At 34.8% G+C, this 26,589-nt stretch overlaps 1 protein-coding gene across 1 annotated transcript; it reads left to right on the top strand.

Annotated features, from left to right (window-relative positions):
- The first annotated feature begins 18,628 nt into the window (after window positions 1–18,628).
- On the top strand, window positions 18,629–26,044 carry LOC131960732 (interferon gamma-like). Its single transcript, XM_059326005.1, has 4 exons — window positions 18,629–19,511; window positions 20,579–20,650; window positions 24,104–24,376; window positions 25,322–26,044. The coding sequence occupies exons 1-4, from the start codon at window positions 19,386–19,388 to the stop codon at window positions 25,469–25,471; spliced, it is 621 nt and encodes a 206-aa protein (XP_059181988.1). The 5' UTR covers window positions 18,629–19,385; the 3' UTR covers window positions 25,472–26,044.
- Window positions 26,045–26,589: the final 545 nt, after the last annotated feature.

The following is a 26,589-nucleotide window of genomic DNA, read 5'->3' as shown; positions in this document are numbered from 1 at the left end:
TTTCCTGTCTGTTTATGATCAGCTCTTTGGGTTGAACATAAACCAACTAGCCAGAAGTTTGCAGGAGATTCGATTTGCCAAAAAGTCCACATTTCTCCTCAGGAAGTAGAAACACAGCAACCTCCAACATTATGAAGGATCTGGATATCAACAGGTTCTTGGATATGTACAAATATCACAACGCATGAAAGGAGGAGGTTGTGTTCTACCTAAATTTAAAAAAAAAAAAATCCTATTGTTTATTGTTTATTGTTTATTGGATCCCCATTAGTTGTCACCATGGTGACAACTATTCTTCCTGGGGTCCCTAAAAAGCAAGACACATAACAGTAACATTCACATCCATCATGCATACACAGTACAAGTATATACATACATAGTACAAGTATATACATACATAGTACAAGTATATACATACACAGTTCAAGTATATACATACATAGTACAAGTATAAAAAACTAACTAAACTAAAAAAAGACAAAAAAAAGACAAAAAAAGGAAACAAAATGACCAAAACAGACACAAATTGACCACAAAATGATCAAAAAAAGACACAAAATGACCAAAAAAGACACAAAATGACCAGAAAAAGACACAAAATGACCAGAAAAAGACACAAAATGACCAATAAAAAGACAAATTGACCAAAAAAGACACAGAATTACCAAAAAAGACAAAAAAATTACCCAAAAAAAGACACAAAATGACCCAAAAAAGAAACAAAATGACCAAAAAAGACACGTAATGATAAAAAAAGACACAAAATGACCAAAAAAGACACAAAATGACCAAAAGAAGACACAAACTGACCAAAAACGCAAACAAAAGGACCAAAAAAGACACAAAATGACCCAAAAAAGAAACAAAAGGACCAAAAAAGACACAAAATGACCCAAAAAAGAAACAAAATGACCAAAAAAGACACAAAATGATTTTAAAAAAGACACAAAATGACAAAAAAAAGACACAAAATGACCAAAAAAGACACAAACTGACCAAAAACGCAAACAAAAGGACCAAAAAAAGACACAAAATGACCCAAAAAAGAAACAAAATGACCAAAAAAGACACAAAATGATTTAAAAAAAGACACAAAATGACAAAAAAAAAGGACACAAAATGACCAAAAAAGACACAAACTGACCAAAAACGCAAACAAAAGGACCAAAAAAAGACATTAAATGACCAAAAAGACTAAAACACATGAACACTCTAACACAGTGGAGACAGAGCTGACTTCCAAAATGATTTGGTGACCCCCAGAAATAATCTCCCAAGGTTGAGAACTACTGCATTAAGAGCTGTACTCTCTCTGTACAAGTTTAAACACACATAAAAAATACAAAATAAGGCATTCTGCAGCTTTACAGATATCAGTCAACTGAATTTAACCTCATTTCTTTACTCAAAACAGCTTTTTTCAATTCCCTTCTAAATCTTTCTTACACTTCAGAATGAAGCAGTATGGAGTCCACTCCAGTAAACAATAACTCTGTACAATACAGTTCTGTTCAGTGCATGTGTCCAGGTCTAGGTAGTGTGAAAGGACAGCTGAAGGCCTGTCTGCTATCATAATCATGTGATCTTGGTAGGTATTAATAGAGAAAACAGGCTGCTGGGTTTACACAACGTACAAATATTATTCAAATACAAAATAAGACTGCAAGCCAATCTCTCCTCTACTTTCACCCAGGAGAGTTCATCATGCAGAGCATTTACATTATTCCTAATAGAACAGTGAAGTGCCAGTCGTGATGCAAAGAAGCTCCACTTGTACGCATTTTGCCACAATAAACAAACTGTTCCATAAGCTGGAGTATGCACAGCTGAACGTTATGATATTTTTGTGGAATATTCATTTTCATCAAACAGATTAGTAGGAAAACTGGCTTTCGGAGCAAAAAAACAAGGACATTTTGTGCAAATAAACAGAGTTTTTGATGAGTTTAATCTCTGTGCAGGAAAAGAGTCCAGAATGTGTTTAGCTTAGCTTAGCTTAGCTTAGCTTAGCTTAGCTTAGCTTAGCTCAAAGAGTGAAAGCAGGGGGAACTGCTAGCCTAGCTCTGTCAAACAGGACAAAACACTTTACATCTGTCTCATTAACTGATTGTATGTTGTTTAGAAACAGTAGAAACTGTAAAGTGAGGGGGGGGGGGGGGGGGGGGGGGGGGTCTTTGGACTGTGTCTCTGTTGCAGCAGGTAAAGATCACAGCTTCGGGGGTCTGCTGCCATCAGAGTGAAGGTCAGCTGCAGCGCTGTGACCTCATTATGAGCATCATGGTGGGCTGAGGCTTCCCCTCTGACTGCTGCAGAGAGATGACTGGTTAAATGACTGGTTAAAGGCTCAAAAAGGACATTTTTGACGTCACGGCACACTTCAAAACCAAAGATATGATAGCTTTAATTCGATAGAACAGAAATATTAGAGCGTTGGTGGAGCTCTCTGTGTCATTTCACACAGTTTGTTTTGAAGAGTTGCAGCTAACAAGGAAAAAAAGCCTGTAAATATACATGTTTCTATGGGACTTTTAAAAAATATACATATAGTTTTATTAAAACTAAATGTTTACCTTTTTATATGTTCATATTTGGATCCTATGTTTACATTTTCAAGTTCCAAAACAGTTCATTGAGCATATTTGTGGTTTTTATTGTGGTAAGTAGTATCATTTTTCAACTCGGATTTCATGATTTTTGGGCTCAATATATTGATAAAGTAGGTTAAAGTGAGAAAATAATTGTCAGATCATATGCAAAAAAAAAAAAAGGATACCAAATATAGGTATAGCAAACATTTTTTATGTGGTACATGAAAATCAAAAGTATTCAAAAACGGCCAAAATAGGCTCAGACTCCAGAGGGTTAATATAGCTAAAACAGATTACATTAAAACGCTGCATGTACGAACATTAATGCGTCAATAACAGGAAACCTCAAGGAGTTTACAGTAACTTATAATCAAAGTAATCTGATCGGATTCTGATCTCAATGAGATTACCGGTTAATAATTGCTCATGAATAGGAAAAAGAAAATATCTTTCATATGCATTTATGAGTCATAATTAATGGGAATTATCACAAACGCATGTAGCTGACTAAGTGATAAATCTGCCTGTGGTTTGGTCTGATGTCACAAGATATTTTCACACGTTCATAAAGACTAATATTACATCAATTTAAGATACATTAAAAGTTGCAAATAGACCCTAATTGAAAATTCAAAGCAATTATTAAAGCTAGAAACTAATATCTTATCACTTTAGTAAAAGATCTAAATACTTCTTGCACCGCTGGAAACTCTGTCAGTTTAAAACTGTCAGTTTACACTAACTGACGAGTTTCACACGACTTTCAGACAGACTGTTGATTAGATTGTAATCTAGTAAGTCACAGGATATAAATAAAGTCATTAACCTTTAAGCATTTTCACACGATCATAAAGACTATTATTATTAAAAAACGTAAAATATTGTGTTGTTACAATATGACATCAATTTACAATACGTTAAAAGTTGCAAATAGACCCAAATTTAAAGGTAAAAGCAATTATTGAAGCTAGAAACTAATATCTTATCACAAGTTCTAAATACTTGTTGCACCACTAGAAACTATTATTCTAGTTGGTATAAATATATAATTTTGCAAGGGTTCCATCAAATATAGATCAGAAACACTTTCACGTTTAATAAATTAATGATTTGTTCCATAAAAATTCCAGATATTAAAAAATGCCAGTTTGTTTTGTTCAACCAAACCCAAATATATATTCAGTTTACATAGAGAAAAAACTCATTGATGCATCTCTAATCATTTGAACTATAGAAAATCATATTCAATATGTAACACAAGATGAATGAACGCTCTTTTAGCCTTGTTTGGTTCTTTAGAGCGCTCTAGTACCTGCAGACACTCTGCACTGCAAACATTTACATGCACAAAAGCTGAAATGCAAAATGCAAAATGCATGCAAACAGGTCTGTAAAGTTTCATAAAGCTTACACGAGGTTTTATGCACTTGGAACCACACACACACACACACACACACATCAGTGATATTACTGGCACCACTGGTTAACCTTAAGGTAGCGTGGCGTGTACTGCTGCACACAGATTTCTAGGTAACTGTGTTGATGAACTGGTCTTCCTCCAGTTAAACCACTCTGACCAGGGAGTCTCCTCACTCTGTGCATGTGTGTGTGTTCAGGGGAAGGAAGTCAATGGAAACCTGACCAGGGAGTCTCCTGTGCGTGTTAGTTTAGCAGCAGCAGAGTTCGTTTTAGAGGAAAACTCTTGTCAATGCTGCTGTTTCTGATGCTGCTGCTGAAAGCCCACAGACCACAGAGATGCACAACCACACACACACACACACACACACACACTGAGACAGACAGGGATACAGACTCTATATAAACAGACCCACGGGTCAACAGATAGCATCAGTGACTGATTAACTGCTCATCATCACACTCTGAACCTGCTCAGCCTCTCTCGGAGTACGCTCTTTATTTATCGCTCTTTATTTTAAATTTACTCTGCGATACTTTGTACTGAACCTCCAACATGTCTTCGGGCTTCTCTTCGCTGTGTCTACTGGTCTTACTGGGAGTTGCGTTGACATCTGGGAGTCCTTGCCGGTTTGTCAGCGACAAACTGAAACAAAGCCATAATTCCATCGCAGATGTGCTGGTGAGTTTGCCTTTGGTGTCCCACAGGGCTCCGTTTGACATCCTCTATAGTTTTCCATGCAGCTTTGCCTTTTTAGGTTTGTTAAGGAGATTGCATTTTCAATGATATACTGACATCGTGGTTTATATTAAGGGATGTTTGCACAAATTATGAGGCGATTATTGCATGGGGAGTTGACCTTTGGTGTCCCGCAGGGCTCAATTTTAGATCTTCTGTACTTTTACATGCAACTTCGCCTCGGCTTGTGATTAAGGGGTTTTAATGACACATTTAGGGTTCATTAAGGAGTTTGCCTTCAAAATCACAAGTTTAGAGTTGAGTTGAGTTCATATTAAGGGATGTTTGCACAAATTAAGCGCTGAACCAAGCAGGGTGGATTTACCTTAAGTGTTGCACAGGGCTAAATTTTAGATGCTCCATAGTTTTCCATGCAGCATGGCCTTGGCTTGTCATTAAACATTTTAGATGCTAAATGTAAGGCTTATTGAATGAACTTGTCTTTTTAGATCATACTAGGAAACATTTTAGATCCTGTGGTTTACCCATGGTGTCCAGCAGCAGTGGCGGTTCTACACAGGGGCCTCCAGGGGCCACTGCCCCTGTGAAGAAGCCTTTGGCCCCTGCTGTGGCCCCTGTGTCAAATTAATAATAAAAATTATCAATTTATAGCAATGAACAATGGAACAATTCTAAACTTTTTTTTGTTCAAACAATATCTCATTGTACACAAAAGGAACCCAGAATGTTACATTGTATAATAGTTTAACTCCATTGAGTCTTAAAGGGCTATTTTGTTCATTTTTGAATCCTTTTCATGTCTTTACGTGTCTTTTTTAGTAATTTGTGTCTTTTTTTTTGGTAATTTTGTGTCTGTTGTTGTGTCTTTTTTATTTATTTTGTGTCTTTTTTTGTTATTTTGTGTCTCTTTTTTGTCATTGGTGTCATTTATGTGTCTTTTTTTGTCATTGGTGTCATTTATGTGTCTTTTTGTGTCTGTTTTAGTTATTTTGTGTCTTTTTATGGTCATTTTGTGTCTTTTTTGTCATTTTTATGTCTTCTGTGGGGGTTTTTTGTGGTTATTCTGTCTTCTCATTTTGTGACTTTTTTGGTAATTTTGTGTCTTTTTCAAGGCATTCAAAGATTCTGAATACTTAAATATCATCTTTGCCATTTTTCATGTGCTAATGTGCCCCTCTGATTAAACACTGGCCCCTCCTTGGCCCCCACAGTAACATTGGTCTAGAACCGCCACTGTCCAGCAGGGCTCAATCTTAGATCCTCCGTAGTTTTCCACACAGCTTTGGCTCTGCTAGTAATTAAAGGGTTTAAACGCTAAATTTAAGGTTTATTCAAGAAACCTGTGTCTTAAAATTACACCAAAGTTTACATTTGAGTTCATATTAAATTAATCAGTTAATTCTGCATTTTAAAGGTATTTTAAAGTCGCGTTTCAGCGTTTCCCTCAGAATTACATTCTATTTGTGGTCTGTCCTATATAATCATATTCTTTAAACCAAAAATGCAGATTTAGTAAAACTAAATATTGACTAATCAAAATTTAAAAACATAGGCTCCAGGTGCACCCCTACCTGCTCACCTGAACCATCTAATAGTGAGGTTTTCTTCTTATTACATTCTTCTTATTAACTTACTTGAAGAGTTAGATGTCAGCGATATTTTAAGAACATAGACTAAAGACAAGTTTGTTGTATGTGAAACACTGTGCTTAACTCCACTGTAAGGCCGCTTCACATTGAATTAAAATCACAGACACAGAAATGTTTTGCAGTGACAGATGCTTTCACTTTCACCACAAAATCATTTGCACGTCTTACTCATAGTCAGAAGAAATTATCACAGAAAGATCTAGGTGACTGAAGCAGTTCGTCTGCCTATGGTTTGGTCTGACGCTCATAATGTGGAGGCAATAGTTAATTGACCTTTTAGCGTTATCACAGCTTCAGAAAGACAAAACAAATTTAACCTTTAAAGCAATTGTCTGATTTCCGAATTTTCCAAATCTGAAATCTTAAACCTGCTGTCATTTACGAGATTAGTCGGCTCCTAGAGTTCTTATCTTCAGATTTTATGTAAAGTAGAAGTGTGATGGGATTGATTCATATTATCTATAACAAAAATACTTTTACTTTACTTTCAGTATCTATTGATTATTTTTGACTACTGACCTCAAATTATATCAACTTTGTTTATTTATTTATTTAATTTTTTTGTAATGTTTAATTATTATTATTATTATTATTATTATTATTATTATTAATAATAATAATAATAATAATAATAATAATAATTTGTTGCATGTGTTGCTAACTATCCATCTATTATTATTTCATTATTTTATTTTTATTGTATTATTTTCTCTTTGTTTGAGCAAAATAGAATAGAAAAACAAGCAAAAAAAATCCCAACAAATCCCAACAAAAAAGCAGAGCTAAACACCTCAAATGTTCTTGTAAGAACATAAATATTTTATTAATAAAATAAATAAGGTAAAATTAATAACATTTAGAAAATATGGCAAAAAAAAATTCAGGTCTAAGTATGTACTGCCAACTTAAACCTTGAACTTTTTCAAACTTCCGCTGCTATAGACAGTTTTTTTTGGTCAGCAGATACTAAAATACTACAAAAGACAGTTTGTATCAGCTAGTGTTTATGTTGTACTGGTTAACCTTTGAACAGAAATAGTACTGAAGTATTGAAATGTGTTTCTTGTGTTTCAGAAATTGAAGGAGCCGGAGATCAACAGTAATCCTTTATTCGCTTCTGTCATCAAGAGCATCAACACCTCCTGCCAGGTACACAACGCTCACACTGGCGGCACATCATAATTTTACTTTTTTCAGATAAGTGTTCTTTATGGGATGTGAAAAGTTAATATTTCAGAGACAGGCGGTTTTCACATGACTGTGACAACATGTGGATACATGCCAAGACAAACAGCAATTTATAAATTAGTCAGTGCTGATTTATGATAATAAGAGGAATCCTTGACATGGAAAATAAAACAGGACCCAGAATGGAGCCTTGCGGAACTCCAAACCTGTTTTTTCGCAGTGACAAGGCAACTTTCTCCTGTCAGTTAGAATGTTTGTGGGTAGTATGTATAATTTATCACAATTAAGTGTACATGTCAACCCCTTTTAGTTCTGCCGGCCCACCAGTAGGACTTTTATATCAAGAAATCGGTTATATATCGCTCCAAAGTTAGGCTAAATTTAATCAGTCCCTTGACCTCTGATCTCAAGATAATTTAATGTTATTTCTGCATCCTGGGGTTACTAAACAGTCTGTGAGCTGCATAAATCACATAAATTCCACAAAAATCACAGACGAGATTAAATTAATTCTTTATTTATATTTTGTAGAAAAATTGAGGCTAAAAACCAGAGCTGCCTCAACATTTTCTGTTAGAGAAATGCCTCATAATTGGAGTTTCTTTTGTCATTATTATAATCATAATGCTAATAAAACTTCAGGATTGTTTGAGTCTGAATCTGAAGCATAAGTTCATGTTAAGGGAGGGGTGTACCGCAGGGCTCAATTTTAGATCCTCCGTAGTTTTCCATGGTGAGTAATTTAAGGGTTTAGGCGCTAAACTAAAGGGTTATTCAAAAACCTGTGTCTTAAAATTACACCAAAGTTTATATTTGAGTTCATATTAAGGGACGTGTGCACAAATTAGGCGGTTAATTCAGGATTTTAAAGGTATTTTAAAGTCGTGCTTCAGCGTTTCCCACAGAATTTTATGACAAATGACAAGTCTAGGGTTTATTAAGGAACTTGCCTAAGTTTAGATTTGAGTTCATATTAAAGGACGTTTGCACAAATTAAGTGCTGAACCAAGCAGGGTGGATTTACCTTAAGAGTCGACCAGGGCTCAATTTTAGATGCATAGTTTTCCATGCGGCATGGCCTTGGCTTGTCATGAAACATTTTAGATGCTAAATGTAAGGTTTATTGAATGAACTTGTCTTTTTAGATCATACTAGTTAAAATTTTAGATCCTGTAGTTTACCCATGGTGTTCCGCAGGGCTCAATTTGAGATCCTCCGTAGTTTTCCACACAGCTTTGGCTCTGCTAGTAATTAAAGTGTTTAAATGCTAAATTTAAGGTTTATTCAAGAAACCTGTGTCTTAAAATTACACCAAAGTTTACATTTGAGTTCATATTAAGGGACGTGTGCACAAATTAGGCGGTTAATTCAGCATTTTAAAGGTATTTTAACGTGGTTTTTCAGCGTTTCCCTCAGAATTACATTCTATTTGTGTTCTTGGCTGAAGGTAAAACCTTTGTCTGTCTCCTCCACAGAGAAAGATCCAGGTGATAAACGCCACGCTGGACGTCTACACTCGGATCTTCTCCAGCATCCTGCAGCGCCAGCAGCACCGCGACGCCACGCCGCTGCTCGACCAGCTGCCCGGCGCCGAGACGAGGGCCGAGGTGGAGCGGGTGGTGAAGGACCTGAAGCACAAGATGGAGGAGCTGAAGGGACGCCTGAGCGCCATGAACCACGAGAGGGAGGACGTGCTCAGCAAGCTCCGCAGCATAGAGGTGAGTCTTTAAATACTTTGTTCTCATAACCACAAATTCATCAGAAACACACAAACAAAGCTGAGAAATGTAAGAAGTGTTTTGAGTGTTAGGCCCCGCCCCCTGAACTTTTGACTGATGAGACCACTTTAGTTTTGTTTCTGGAGAAATGGAATCTTTCACACTAAGTGAGTGGGCGTGGTGGTAAAAAAAGACTAGTTTTGTTTCACACATATACAGTAAACCTGTCTGACATCATGTAACTCTGAGTCAGTGAGGAAGTCTTGAAATGTTATGCTAACAAACGACTTTTACTAATTAGATCGGAAACTAAACATGCACATTATGTGGGTTTTGTTTATGTGAGAAATGCATGGGTGTGTAATAGATCAGCAAGAAGTTTTGAGATATATATATATATATATATATATATATATATATATATATATATATATATATATATATATATATATATATGTGTGTGTATGGAGATAAAATTTAAAGGTAATAATAATAATAAAAACATTTAGAGGCCAATCTCTTTGTTTTTTTTATATACAATGTATATTGTTATATTATGTTATATTATATGATATTATATTACATTGTATGATCTTGTTTTATATTATTTTACAGTATATTATATTATATTATATTTTATTATATTTTATTATATTTTATTTTATATTATTTTATATTATATTACAGTATATTATATTATATTACAGTATATTATATTATATTATACTTTATTTTATTATATTATATTATATTAAAGATTATTATATTATATTATATTACATTATATTATATTATATTATATTACATTATGTTATATTATATTATATTACAGTATATTATAATATATTATGTGATGTTTCCAGGTGGACAACCCCCTGGTCCAGAGGAAGGCTCTGGCTCAGTTCAAGGAGATCTACCAGGCGGCCTCTGTGATTGGCTCTCCTCGATGTGGCCACGCCCACCCCGCTGCTGCCGAATGATGACATCATCGTTATCCACTGATTCATGAAATCAAATATTCTCTCATCAGCATAATCTAATATTCTCATATTTTTTTTTATGTAATGTGTTTATCCTCATTTAAGATGTAACTTTGTTCTCATATTTTATTTTTATTTTTATTTATAACTGAGTTAAGTCGTGTTTCATTCATCAGTCTCACTGTTACAGTTTCACATATTTATTATTGTTATTTAAAGTTTTTGGTAATTTCTCAATCAGTCCAGTCAATTAACTTGAGTTATATTTATTATTTTTTTGCAGTAATGTAATGAATTTTAATTTATGATTAATTTAACTTAATTTATTTTTCTTGTTGTCATTTGAATCTTCATTTTAATAAAAAAAATCAGCATAAACAAAAACCTTGATTTTCCCTCTCTTTTTTTTGTACCATTCAATGTAATTATTTGTTTACATTCTGCAAAAATGTTGAGTTTTTAGTGGTGAATATAATATAAAAAGCTGCTTTTTCTAATGGGTTTATATATCACAACAAAATCAATTGTTATAAGAAAATAACCAATAAATCAAGCAAGAACAAACACCAACAACAACAAAAAAACATAAAGATTCAGATTAATTTCCATTAGATTCATAATCAAGGCAACAAAAAGTTCAAGTTGTATGAATCTAAGATGCAGTCGACTTCATTTCAACCTTTTCTGGAAACTTTAGAAACATTGATACAAAAATCCACACGACTCCATCGAGAAAAACATTAATTTTAGTTGCTGATGTCTCGTTGCGTCAAACTATTAGTTTGTTTGTGTTATTTTGCGACTTTTAGTGAATCAAAACTAAACATTTAAAAGACCAAAGTCACACAATAACACAACAATTGTCAAGAAGTATAAATATTAAATGAAAGAGATGTTTGTAAAATGTTGGTAAACAGACTATATACAGTCATGGAAAAGGCTCAAAATGACCAAATATAGACGTAAAAATTATCAAAGAAGACACAAAATAATCAAAAGATGCAAAATGACCAAATATAGATGAAAAAAAAATGCAAAATAAAGATGCAAAATGACAAAAAATACAGTCTTGGAAAATATTATTATACCATTTTTTCTTCATTTTCTTGTTCATTTTTAATGTCTGGTTCAACTAAAGGTACATTTGTTTGGACAAATATAATGACAACAACAAAAAATAGCTCATTAGAGTTTAATTCAAGCCATTTTCAATGGTTTATATATTCAATGGTTTTATATATAATAACCAAAATCATTATCAAGAAATGATTTTGGTTATTATCAAGAAAAACATGGAAAATGTTTTAAATTAAACTCTAATGAGCTATTGTTGTTGTACCAGACATTAAAATGAAGAAGAAAATGGTCTAATATTTTTTTCCATGACTGTATCACAACAAAATGAAGCGCGTATAGGAAAATAAGCAATAAATTAAGCCAAAAAACAACCAAAAAACAAAAAAAAATTGATTTCCATTAAATTCATAATCAAATCAACAAAAGTTGTTGTTAGATTTGTTTTTGAAGTTTTATTGATCTAAGATTAAGTAGATTTCATTTTCTGCAAAGTTAAGAAATATGCAGATAAAATGAGGAAATGAGGATAAGGGAAATTAAAAATGATAAAGAAAATTAAAAATAAACACCTAATTTAACACATTTACAAATCTTAACTGATATTGCATTAGATTATATTAGATTATATAAGAGATTTATCTAAAGAGACGCATGAATGATAAATATAACAAATGTGGTATAAATACTAAATAACATGTAAAGATGTAAAAAGCTTGTAAAACTTTGGTAAAACTATATGAAGTTAAAGGGACAATAAAGTGAAAATCTGTTTAAAAATACAATATTTGCCTCTGAGATGTAGTGGAGTAAAAATATAAAGTATCAGGGAACAGAAATACTCCAGTGGAGTAAAAATAATACCTCAAAATTGTAAGAAGGAAAGAGAGAAATTCCTGTGACATCACTGTGACATCATTGTGGCTCCTGCACCAATCACACTGAGGGATTTCCCTTCACCCGGTGATGTAATGAAACAGTCACCGTGGTAACGACTCTGAGTCACGGCCGCCCACTCACCTCCCCACACGGCTTGTTAACTCATTAACTCATTAATTCATTGATTAATTAACTTGAAATAAATCAGTTTCTAAGTTATATTTATCATTCATGTGTCTAATAATAATAAATAAATAAATGGATAAATGAATGAATAAATGTATGAATGAATAAATCAATAAATTACTGAAAAAGACACCAAATTATTTTAAAAAGACACAAAACGACCAAAAAAGACACAAAATGATTTAAAAAAGACACAAAATGACAAAAAAGACACTAAATTATAAAAAAAGACACAAAATGACAAAAAAGACACTAAATTATTAAAAAAGACAATAAATTATTTTAAAAAAACACAGCATTATTAAAAAAAGACACAAAATTACCCCAAAAAGACACAAAATTATTTAAAAAAAGACACTAAATTATTTAAAAAAGACACTAAATTATTTAAAAAAGACACAAAATTACCAAAAAAGTAATTAAAGGGACCTTCCACAACAACACGGTAAAGTGCCATTCATATAAAACTCACATTAAACTTTCATATCAAGGTGGGGGCCACAAAATATCGTCCCTGAACGGGTCTGATTGTGTTTTTGAGTCAGTGTGTTGTGATATTTGTGGAGGGGTTTCCCCTCAACCCAAACCAGAGGACGGGGCTTTTCTCTCTCACTCACACTTTTCTCACTCGTTACATCAGCTGAAGCTCCAAAAGTTTAGAAAAACTGAATCATAACCACAAAGAGTTTGGAAAAAATCAGTTGACACCAGTGGTCTCAAACTCAAATTACCTGGGGCAGTATCAAAATTACCAAAAAAAGACACAAAATGAACAAAAAGAAGACACAAAATGACAAAAAAGACACAAAATGGCCAAAAAATACACAGAATTACCAAAAGAGACACATATTTATTTTAAAAAGACACAAAATGACACAAAAAAGACATAAAATGACCAAAAACCCCCACAAAATTACTAAAAAAAACACAACAACAGACACTGGTTCTATTGGGATCCAGAGGCTGAGTGGACTGGTTCCACTGGGATCCAGAGGCTGAGTGGACTGGTTCCACTGGGATCCAGAGGCTGAGTGGACTGGTTCTATTGGAACCCAGAGGCTGAGTGGACTGGTTCCACTGGGATCCAGAGGCTGAGTGGACTGGTTCCAGTGGAACCCAGAGGCTGAGTGGACTGGTTCTATTGGGACCCAGAGGCTGAGTGGACTGGTTCCACTGGGATCCAGAGGCTGAATGGACTGGTTCCACTGGGATCCAGAGGCTGAGTGGACTGGTTCCATTGGGATCCAGAAGCTGAGTGGACTGGTTCCACTGGGATCCGGAGGCTGAGTGGACTGGTTCCATTGGGATCCAGAGGCTGAGTGGACTGGTTCCATTGGGATCCAGAGGCTGAGTGGACTGGTTCCACTGGGATCCAGAGGCTGAGTGGACTGGTTCCACTGGGATCCAGAAGCTGAGTGGACTTGTTCCATTGGGATCCAGAGGCTGAGTGGACTAGTTCCACTGGGATCCAGAGGCTGAGTGGACTGGTTTACATCATGTGCAGTGTGTTTTTAGTGTTTTTGTTGTGTTTTGTTGTGTTTTTAGTGTTTTTAGTGTGTTTTTGGTGTGTTTTGCAGCTGCTGTAGAGTTTATATTGTTTACATCTCTGTGTTTTGTTGCGTTGGAGGTGATTTCTGCAGCTGTTTAAGTGTCAGATTATGGAAAGATGCTGTATGAATTCAGGTTGAGGATCTTAATTTTAAAGTAATATCACAAAAGATCCACACGATAGACTGAAAAAATTCAGAAAAAGAGCAGGGAAAAAAACCAATACATTTAAAATGTGAATGAAAATTTTATGTGGGTAATTTAGATTTGTGTTTATGAAATTTCCCGAGCAGAATCAGGAGATATTCAGGGTCAGGATTGACTCTTAACTCAACAACAACAACCATGCTGACGGAGCTAATAGTGTAAATGCATGTTTGTCGTTTTTTTGGTCTTTTGCAGTTCATTGTAGAGAGAAAACACTGATGAAAGAGATGGATATCAATAAGAAATATGTCCTAGTGAAGCATTTTCATGTTTCTAGCCTCTCCTCTCCTGTCCTCTCCTCTCTGCTCTGTGTAAACAGATTTTCTATGGAATCAGCACAATCATGGCTGGAGGTAGCAACAACAGCAAACAAAAAATGGCCAAAAAAGACACAAAATTCCCCCCAAATTATATAAATTGACCAAAATGACACACAATTACATAAAATGATGTAAAAAGACACAAAGTTACCCCCCAAGAAGTACGTCAAATTAACAAAAAAGGCACAAAATTACCAATAAAAGACATTAAAATGACCAAAACCGTTTTCTTCACATATTGTACACATTGAAATGTTGTCATGTTTCCTGCCTCTCCTGTCCTCTCCTCTCTGCTCTGTGTAAACGTTTTATTTTAAATGACACTTGGAGAATAAAGAGATTCTGACACTAATATCAACATTTAACACAAGTAACGGACACTTTTTATAACGGAAACTTTAGTAACTGATGATCCGTTCAAGGACCGTCGGAAAGTTAATATCTGGTGATAATGTCTGTTTTTACAGTTTCTTTCTATGATAAATGTGAATTTTTGGCTAATTTTTTTGAGAAAAAACATACTTTTCAAACCCGCCTGCAGGCTAAGTAAGTTGAAAAATGTGCCTTGTGCCAACAGCCGACTTCTCCTCTGTGGTAGTCAGTCATATGGTGCTAAAATCATAATTTTATAGGAATAAAAATAATGTTTTTAGCAGAATCTTAAGCAGAAATTCAGCAGAAATTCAGTCAAAGAGGATTTAAGTTCAGACTGAAAATAAACGGGTGTGAATTCCTCAAAACGGAGAAAACTTCCAACTATGAAACCCCTTCCTGTTTGTGTGTGTGTGTGTGTGTGTGTGTGTGTGTGTGTGTGTGTGTGAGTGTGTGTGTGTGTGTGTAGGGGATACCCACATCTCTTCACACCTGAGCAACAACAGAATCTACCTGCTCGTCTTCCTGTTTGTCTCCTTCCTGCTGAGCTCGACACTAAAGTCACTTTCTCTTTCTGTGAGCTGCTGAAAGGAGGTCAAAGGTCAGACGTGTTATTATTCCCGTTTATTAATTTATTCAACTTTCTTACTGTCCTTTGCACGCTCACATTTTCATAATATGAATCTATATTATTGAAGGCTTCATATTTCAGTGAATATCTCTCAGAGCAGGGGTCTCAAACTATATTTACCTGCTGGAGGCAGAATCAACATGACCAAAAACAGACCCAAAATGACTAAAAAAAGACACAAAATTACTAAAAGAAGACACAAAATGACTGAAAAAAACACTAAATTACTTTTTTTAAAAAGACACAAAATGACCAAAATTACATAAAATTAAAAAAAAAGCCACAAAACTACCAATAAAAGACATAAAAATGACCAAAACAGTTTTCTTCACATATTGTACATATTGAAGTGTTTCCAGTCTCTCCTGTCCTCTCCTCTCAGCTCTGTGTAAACAGCCTCTCCTGTCCTGTCCTCTCCTCTCAGCTCTGTGTAAATGCTTTATTTTAAATGACACATGGAAAATAAAGAGATTCTGACACAAACATCAACATTTGATACTTTGGCTACTTTATTGCTTTAAATGAAGCTCGTACGTAGTTTCATTGGTTGTGTTAATGGACAAATCTTGATGTAAATCCTGATTCATATTGTTGCTGGAGATCTAGGCTAAAGACGAGTCACACTGCAGCAAATACCTGGGCTTCAGATTAGCTACAGCAAGACGAGAGGAAATAACATCATCAACTTTAGTTTCCACGCGGGACACAAACCCCGGCCTCCTCTTTGTGTTTTATAGTGTTTTCGTGTCCGGAGAAGCTGCTGAATCTGCTTTTGTTGGCTCCGTTTCAGTCATGAAACCTCACCGCGGTCTGAAGCTTTTGGCACCAGTGAAGTTTAAACGAAGGATTTCATTGGTCGGACGTATATTTCTGCAAGCACAAATCTGTCTGAACATTTGACGGATGTTTTGCACCGTCTGCATGCATTTAATTCGTTTTTATACATTTCTGTGTGAATCTTTTAGACAAACATTCACTTTGGCCTCTGATCGCAGAGATTCTTTGATATTTTTGCCATTTTAAAAGTGACGGCTCAGTCTTATTATAAAAGAGAAGAAACTTATTCCAACCATGTTCACACATGGTAACTTTAATGTGATATTTTCTGTGAATAATGGACCTTCAGCTGGTTTCACTTTGATTTGTTTCCTCTGATGCATCTTGCAGGTTTTTTTCCACCTCAGCTGCTCCAACTCTTCACTTGATGTCACTCTGGTTTCTACATAATTTACTTCACCTATGTGTACACTTATACATCTATATCTATATGTGTGTGTGTGTGTGTGTGTGTATGTATGAATAAGTGTGTGTAGCTGACAAGAAAAGCGCCATATTTGACTGGTTTCCTTTAAACTGAACGAGGGAATGTTCGCTCCGGGCATTACTCAGTAAAAACTTCACACCCAGTCAGGGTGTCTGCTGCATGACGACATCACTTCCTGTCATCATCTGGCTCTGCTGTGCCTTCATTCATGACACCCTGTGATGACATATTACAGTAAATCGGATGTTTTAGGCTCATATTATGTCATGTTATGTGGTCTGATGTACACACATGGCTCACACGCTGCAAAATGTTCAGTTGAGGACGCTCTTTTAGTGAATTTATGCATTATTTATTAAAAAAAAACAAGCAATTGTGTTATCAGTGCATCATTTCGAGGTTTATAGGTGAATTTATCATCAATCCAAATGCCGAGATATGTATAAAATGGGACTCTTTCAATGAATGCACCAGTTAAAGTCCAGATTTGGAGAAGATAACTGTAGTTCTTTGGCTCTGGAGAACAGTAAATAGTGTGTTAATGTCTGGATTTAATAAAAGTCGGAGATCTGCAGCTGCATCATGCAAAACAATGATAGAAAGCTGCAGGTTATAAAACAGTATCATCTGCATAGAGGCGAATATTAGAGATTTTCAAAGAGAATTATTCATATAAGTAATCCTTTTAAATGGTAAAATCTAAGATTTAACAGAGTGTTGTGTGTCTGAGAGGAAACTGTAACTGATGCAGGAGGAGAAAGTGATGAACTGGAACAAAAAAAGAAACGCTGCATCCTTTTCTTACAGCCGATATAATAATATTATTAAAACAAGGGAAGCAACAGAGATGGTGTGATGATCTGGCAGCCCACAGGGTAGTGATGTAAAATGGACAAAATTATAAAAAATATTCCAAATAAATCTATATAAAATAAAAGATAAGAGCTTGACTGAAAAAAAAGACGAATACAATTATTCATCATGATAATAATAATGACAGTGATAATATAATTAAATAAAATTAAAATAAGGATAATAGAACAGATGTATATAAAATGAATGAAAACAACTTAATTAATAATAAGAATAAAACCAAAGATATAAATGTAAAATAATAATGATGATGATGATAATTATATTGTTAATGAATAAAAAATAAAATAATAATAGATAAATGTATAGAAATATATAATAAGATAAAAAGCTAGACTAAAACTAAAAATAGAGATAAATACAATAATAACAATAATAATAATATTGATAGTAATGTAAATTAATAAAAAATAAAATAATAAATAATAAATAAATGCATTTATATAAAGTAAAAGATAAAATCTAGCCTAAAACTAAAAATTAAGATGAATACAAAATAATAATAATGATAATAAAAAAGATAAGGATGATCGCAATGTAAATAAATATGAATAAAATTATACAAAATATATATAAAATAAATGTAAAATAAAAGATAAATGCTTGAAAAACTAAAAATAAAGACAAATACAATTTAATTATAATAATAATCATGATAATGATAACAATAATTATAACTGATCAGATAAAAACAAAAATAAAATAAAATAAAAATAAATTAATAAAAATAAAATAGTAATATTAACAATAATAAATAAATAAAATATAAATGTAGATAAAAAAAATAGAACAAAATAATAATAATAAATAAATAAAATACATTTAAAAAATAAAAATAATATAATAATAACAATAATAAATAAAAATAGAAATATAAATGTAGATAAAAAAATAAAATAAAAAAATAAAATAATAATTAAAAATAATAATTAAAAATAATAATTAAAAATACATTTTTAAAAAATAAAATAAAAATAACATAATAATAACAATAATAAATGAAAAAAATATATAAATGAAAGTATAAATAAAATAGAATAAAAATCAAATGGGCTACTCAAGTCAGCAGAATTACAGAAACTCTTCTGGTTTAATTGTTGGTGTGAAGTTGCAGCTCGAGTCGAGGAAGAAACCGTGAAACTTCGGAGCGGATGCAAATGAATCAGCGTAGTAATGTAATGGAATTCATGCATGTAATCAATAATCTGTAGTGGAATCTGTTAATAAAAGTTGTCAGGTTGTGTTTTAATCAACTTTACTGGCTTCATGAACCCCCGTCAGAAACCTTTCCCACCACAGGTGTAATAAATTGCTCAGTGATGGTTTCCATTCTGCTGGATCGACGAATTTCCAGCGAAGTCTACGGCGTCACTGCGGCGTTTTACAGAGTCGGAGCGTCTGCACGCTGCAGGCCTCCAGCACACAGCATTCCAGTTCTCATTCCCAGTCAGATTTACAATAATTGCATGAAAAAGTTCCCTGTGAGTTTGTGCGTTTGTGCAGCAGACGTTGATGTGTGTGTGGGACCCCTCACCCACTTCTATGAAGTTTGGTGATTTAAAGGAAACTGCACGACCACAGTTTTCACACCTAGATCATCGCTGCACACACACACACACACACTCTCTCTCTCGCTGCGAGTTATAAATAAAAGCTTTCACGACAAGTCAAACAGTTTGAGAGAACCTGAGGACAGGAGACACAGTCTGACTGACACTGAACCAGGAGCCCGACGACACCTCCAACTACTGAAAACTACTGAGAAACTACTGAAAAACGAGTGAATAAGACGATGGGCGCCGCAGCGAAGGCCGTGCTGTGTCTGTGTGTGTGTGTGTGTCTGTCGGCGTGGCCGGTCCGAGGGTCTCACATCCCCGCCGAGATGAACAAAACCATCCAGAACCTGCTGCAGCACTATGTGAGTATCACCACATCTCAATATACTGCAAACGGCACGTCAGTACTTCAGATACTGCTCTGAGCTGCTTCCTCCTGCTCTCTGCACTCACCACAAACACACACACACACACACACATGCATGCACACACACACTTTATTTTCCACAAGCATGTTTAAAGGACTCTTGTGCTATTTTATTTCACTGTTTCAGTGCATTTACTGCAAAGAATTTCAACAAAAAACATCATTATTTCACTTGTAATGATTTTAAAATGTATTTAGTCAAATTTATGTTGCAGTTAGTTCAGAGGATGGTGCATTCAAGGACCCTCTGACCTCTGAGAGCAACTTTTTATTGCAAGAAACTTGCTGGATTTTATGATTTATATGTATTTATTCATTGAAATTTAAATTTTATTAATTGTATTATTATTGTTGTTATCATTATTATTTTACTTTACTTATCTATTAAAATGTTTTATTTAATTTTTTAATTGTACACGTAGACCTTGCCAGTGAAATTCGTTGCAAATGTTATGGAAGATTTAATTTAATTTATTTAATTTTCATTATAATTGCTTAGATTTTTTAAATTTAAAAATATATTATAATTGCTTTAATTTTTTAAATAAAAAATATATTATAATTGCTTTATTTTTTTCTTAACATTTTTATTATAATTGCTTACATTTTTTTAAATTTAAAAATATATCATATTTGCTTTAATTTTTTCTTTATTTTTTCTTATAATCGCTTTTTAAATTTTTTTCTTTTTTTTTGCACAAAAACCTCGACAGTGAAATGATCTTTGAATGCAGCATCGAAAATCACCTTATTGTTTAACAACCTGTTTGATATTTTTCATATTTGTTTGAATATATTGTTTTATAAGATGTGGAACTCTTTGTATAAGACACCTCTGACACCTCCAATCTCGGACTGTCCTTGAACCCACCACTAATTGCAATAATTGAACATAATTTGTATTTCTTGAGATAATTATTGATGTTTGATCTGATGCTTTAAAGGTGAAAAAATGGTAATTTACATGAAGAATGACCAGATTTTTTTGTGTCTTTTTTGCAGAAAATAACAAACGCAGAGAGATTTGACGGGAAACCCGTCTTCAACAAAGATCCACTGTCAACAAAGATGGAGGTAAATAACAACAACTCTTCAAACACACAATGAACCATTGAACCATCAGCTTTAAGGGAAAAGTTGGGAATATTTTTTGGGGGAATATGTTTTTCTTTTCTCATGTCTGCATGTTGAATACAAGCTGGAGTTGGTTAGCGTAGCTTAGCATAAAGACTGGCTGCAGGTGGAAACAGCTAGCCATCGAAAAAAACACACCTACAGCTCAATAATTAGGACTCATTGCAGAAATATTTATGATTTCATGGAATAAAAACAGTGCATTCATAAGTAAATGGACCTTGAATGCAACATTTTCATTGGCAACTTTCATCTACATTTTTTTAAGCTTTCCTTGAACGCAACTTTTATAGTTGATTTTTATTCATTTATTTATTCATTATTATAAATAGATTATTATTATAGTTAATAGATAAAATTAGTAATATTACAGTTATTGTTATTTTCACTTATTTTTTGAATTTTCGTTTCTTTTGAATGCACCAATGCAAAAATTCCCTCCAAAATTCCCCTTGAACTCGTTTTCACACCTTGTTTTTGAAGATCTGTTATCAGATCTGTCAACCACAAAGTGTCTCTTAAAGCTCAGATGTCAGATAGTCCTTGAATGCACCAGTTTTCCAAACAGACACTGACATTAAAAATGTGACAAATTCAGAAATTCATATTATGTTTTTTCCAAAATGTTGGATTTGATAATTATAACGGAGCTTGTAAACAACAAAGTAGCTAAAAAATCTCCAATGGCGGAGGGTCCTTGAACGCACCAACAAGACAAAAGATCTTCTTCACAGCTAGTGTAAAGATTGTTTGCTCTCCCTGTTTTTTATGATTTGAAGCAGTGAGTCAGCAGCCGGCTGCTGTTCTCCTTCAGTTTCTGTCTGGTGTTATGGAGGTTCTTGTGGTCTGGTTCTCCTGCTGGTTCTGCACTCTGCAGCTCTGTTTTCTCTTTTGTTTGCAACTGTTCTCCGTGCTCCGAGATAAACTTTCACTCTTCACCGACGGTGATTTCTAAAAGCCGCTTCATGGTCGGTTTGGAGCCCAACAGACTTCTTCATCTGGTTGTGAAGTCTAGTGTGGTTTTAGATAACATCTATATCAGAGCGCTGGTGGTTGTTCCTGCTTTAACTCTCTCAAGTTACTTTTGATCTCTGGATATGACCCAGAAACTCAAACTAGACCATTAGAGAGAAGACTGGCTGCTTGTAGCGAGTCATTCCTACGTTTTCTGACAATCCTGGAGCCAAGATGGACTCCACGCTGACGTTTAGTTCCTCCGGCTGCAAGGAAAGGAGGAAAACTAGAACCAGAACCAGAACCAGAACTGAGTGGATCAGACTGTCAGACGCTGCTGCACTTAAATTAGGGGTTTCTGAAGGGAGTCTGGTGCTCCAGAAAAAACTTGATTTTGTCCACATGCTGAGCTAAACTAACACGATTAAAAGTTCCTTGTAGCTGCTTTAGAGTTTGCGATCTTTCGAGTTCAATTAGAAATATAAAGTCATGGAAAAACGTTATTAGATCAGCCTTTTTATCCAATTTCTTGTTCATTTTAATGTCTGATACAACTAAAGGTTAATTTTTTTTGACAAATATAATGATAACAACAGAAATAGATGATAAGTTTGATTTCAGAGCTGATATCTAGACATTTAACATGGTTTTATTGATAATGATTTTGGTTATTATCAGGAAAACCTTTTATCAGCTCTTAAATTAAACTCTAATTTTGTAATTATCATTGTATTTGTCCAAACAAATGAACCTTTAGTTGTAACAGACATTAAAATGAACAAGAAATCAAAGAAAAACGGGTGGTTGAATAAATAATAATTTTTCTGTATATTTGGACTGTTTTTACACCATATGGCAGCTCTTGGATCAGCTTCCAGCCTGAATCTGACTCATGTGGTTGTTACAAAGACCATGATGACCACAGATTCTCCGTTTGAAATGTCACAAGAGTCAGAAAACTGTGAATGTCAGGATCATATTTCATATTTCAGCAGTCAGGGAGCAGGTTGTTGAACAGAAAGTGGTGTATAAAGGCCACCCCCCCACTCAGCCTTCTGGGTTTTCCCAGTATTCAGTGTTTCCTCACCACAGCAGCACAGGTGCTACATTTCATCACCTTTTTTTAATTTGTTCCAGAGTGGTGGGCTCATGTTACCCAACTGAGGTGAAACGGTTTTAGGCAACAACTCATCTGATCATTTGCATGTTTTCTGTTTGGAAGATTACACAACAAATGTTTCCTACAACTCCAACTTGGTCTAGAATCAACAAGCTGCAACATGTGCTGGTAAAAGTGGAGTTCACACTTCACAAGAGCTTAACTTAATAACTAGTTTTGAACTAAGTCTTAAAACATTCCTGTTCATTTCTTGAGGGTTTGTTTTTAATACTTTAACTCAGTGTTTCTTTTCAAATTTGTGCCGATGGTTGGACGTGTTTATCCAGACGGTTCTGATTGGGTTGGCACCATTTTCTTGTTTAATCACCAGTTAACAGGGTCACTCAATAAACCACAACACCAGTCAACTTTTCAACAGGAGGAAGCTATGGGAGGGAAACATTATTTAACAGGAGATCGATTCTTTGTTGTAGAATGGTGCGTTCAGTTCACCACAATTTGCATGTTGAAGAAAGCATTTAGCATGTTCATACACAACACTAAAGACCAACTTCTGGCTTTTGGCTGTTACTGTTTTGAAGCCTTACATTTGGCATTTTGGCCGTTTCCATCTTGTGTTTTTTTAGCCAGAAGTGGATCTTTTTGGACTGTTGGCACTTAGCTATCAGCTAATGCTAGTGTTGGCTAGGTAGCTTTGTTATAAAGGTGTCTTTTTAGTTAAAGTGAACACTAATGAAGACATTTTTAGGTGACCACAGTGTTCCAATAAACTTTGACAAACATGAAAAAGCAGAAGTAGCTCCGCCCTAAAGTATACCTACTTTTTCCTCTAAATGGGACCATAATTTATAAAATAAACATCATGCTGTATTGAAGAAGACTTGAAATTAAAGATTGAGACCCTAAACTCATTATGAGAATATTTACTGAGGTCAGAAGTAGACTCGTTTTCTTCTCAGACTTCTTTTTACACTTTTCAGCCTCTTAAGGTTTAACACAGGACAAAGTTTAGACCTGAACTAGTTTTATCTTCAGTTATTCAGAAGCTGTCAGCTTGTGTTGACCTCTGACCTCTTTGAGTTCTTGCATCCAAATGAGTTTTAAACCTGTTGAGCAGCTCAATGAGTGAATGAGTGGTATTCCCCTTTAAGGCCTACTAAGACTTCATTTAACTCCTGTGTGGGAAACCGCAAAGTTGTGTTTTTTTCCACTATGCAAAAAGGTTTTCAGCTCCTGGAGGTTGTTGAAGTTTGTCTGTCTGTCTACTACAGATGTTATGTTGTTTACCAGAAACTAAATATTCTGTGTTTCTCCAACAGGGCAAGGTGTTGTTTATGAGCGTGGTTTTGGAGGTGTATGAAAAGCTGATCGACCACATGTTGAAGCAGCTGCCGAGTGCCCAGAACACGACCGACACATCGAACGATACCCCCGCCCCCGCCGCCGCCGCCGCCGCCGCAAAAGCCGAAAAAGGCAACGAAGTCAGGACGCAGCTGAAGTACCTGAAGGGAAAGATCTCTCAGCTGAAGACGAATCGCTACCAGGAGCAGGAGAAGTTTCTGCAGGAGATGAAGTCTCTCAAACACATCCAGGTAGAGAGACAAAGACTTTCTCACCTCGGTAGAAATGATGCTGTATGAGCCGTAACGAGGGCTTTACGTAAACTTTACAGGTCTTAAGAGTCAGGCTTGTTAATGATTCATGCAGCCTTTAAGTAAGGCCTAATGGAGGGCTGATTTAGGTCTAAACATGAGGCTTCAAGGAGGTCAAATGTGGCCCACAAAGGGGCCGATGTAGAGCCTAAAGTAAGGTTCCTGGTAGGTTTATGTTGGTGCTTAAGTGAGGTTTAAAGTTAGGTTTAAGAAAGAGCTGTACAGGGTTTATGGAGGGCTTAATTTAATTTGGTTATGAAAGGTTTATTTAGAGCGTACCAAGGCCGTAAAGTAAGTCTTTTGGAAGGTTTATTTAGAGCACACCAAGGCCTTAAAGTAGATCTTATGGAAGGTTTATTTAGGGCACACCTAGGCCCTAAAGAAAAGTATTTTGGAAGGTTAATTTAGAGTGCAGCAAGGCCTTAAAGTTAGTCTTTTGGAAAGTTTATTTAGATTGTACCAAGGCCTTAAAGTAGGTCTTATGGAAGGTTTACTTAGGGCGCAACTAGGCCTTAAAGTAGGTCTTGTCTAGGGCCTTTGGTAAGATTTATGGAACGGTTTACGAAGACTTTACAGAAAGCTTAAAGTATAGCTTTTACAGGTGCATGTAGGGCTCACAGAGGACTTGGTTTATGGAAATGTTGACGAGGATTTACAGAATGGCTTGGTTCTGGTACCAAAGTTGTTTGTTATGCAGACGATATTCAATTATACAGTTACAAAGTTGCCTTACTTCTAGAAGGAAAAGTTGGATGGCAGATAACTTTCTACAGCTTAATACAGAGAAAACAGAAGTTATATTTCCGTCCTGAAGTCCTGGGTCTTTTTTTGATCAGTTTTATCCAACATGTTAGAATTAATTGAAAATGTCTCTTCTTCTCATAGATGGACAATCGTGTGATCCAGAGCAAAGCCCTCGGGGAGCTGCCGTGGCTGTACGAGGAGGCCAGCGTCTTGTTCGAGGAAATCAAGCTGGAGAGGAGGAGGCGCCGGCGGCGGCAAGCACGCAGGGGCAAAACTCACCCGAGAGCCTGAACGGGCATTAAAGTGCCAAATTAAAAAATAACATCAGAAATGTTTCAAAACCAAAAAAATATCCAAATTCAAACCAATGTGCCAACGTTTAGTTTGTTGTTCTTTTAGGGGTTATTAAAACAAGTATTTATAAATAAATATATATTTATTGTAGTGACAGTGAACCAGCTGCCTATGCCTAATTAATGTTATAATTTTGTAAAATGATTATATTTTTACTTGAAAGAAGCCTGGCGGTTTGAACCTGTGAAATGTTTATAACTAATTATATTTGACATTTGTCACTTTGTCACAATCACAATATCAACCAATTATCACCTGGAAATACTTGATTTCATCATAGAGATAATTATATTGTATTTAGTTCAATACTGACAAATGTACGGAAATATTTAATACTGAAAATGAAGATTCAGGTCGTAGAAATAATGCACTCTTTAGTGATTTTTGTATTTTACTGACTTTTTCTATATTTATTTTTGTATTTAAGATGTTTATTTAACAATCCTACTTATTGTTGATTATTTATTAATTGTATTTATTGATTGGCACCTGCAGACGAATGCAACTGAATAAAAGAGAATGAAGATGCACTTTGTTAGTCGAGTCCATGATTTCAACAAGATTCCTGGGAATCAAGATTTCTTTCATGCAGCCAAGACAGTTTTATTCAGTTTGTATTTAGCTGAAGGAAGAAAATGACACCACAAAGTTTTGTTCCAGGAACTCAAGATCATATCACACCATCTTCAAAGACCGCTGTTGTTAAATATAGTTTAAAGATGTTTGAGAGTATGTTCAAATATAGTTTTGTTATAAAGCACTTTGATGACTTCTAGTCTTTTTAAGTCAACACAGACAAGAGCTCCATAAAGGTCATTTAAGGGCAAAGAAACAGTGTCATAACTAAACTCATAAACGAAACAAGTCATAACTTCCAAAACCACAACTTGCACCGGAACCTCCATAAACACATTTCTGCATATGAATACAAATCTCTCTGTAATGGGACAAGATTTTGGCATTGGAAGCGTTCTGGTTGCTTTTGGTAGAAAATATCTAAATTTTTATGCAAACAGGGAAACAATCCAGTGTTGGATGATGTCTCACAACTCCAA

Source organism: Centropristis striata, chromosome 22 (genome assembly GCF_030273125.1).
Source record: "Centropristis striata isolate RG_2023a ecotype Rhode Island chromosome 22, C.striata_1.0, whole genome shotgun sequence".
NCBI classification, from domain to species: domain Eukaryota; kingdom Metazoa; phylum Chordata; class Actinopteri; order Perciformes; family Serranidae; genus Centropristis; species Centropristis striata.
The sequence above is the reverse complement of the archived record's forward strand: the minus strand, read 5'-3'. Positions and strand labels throughout refer to the sequence as shown.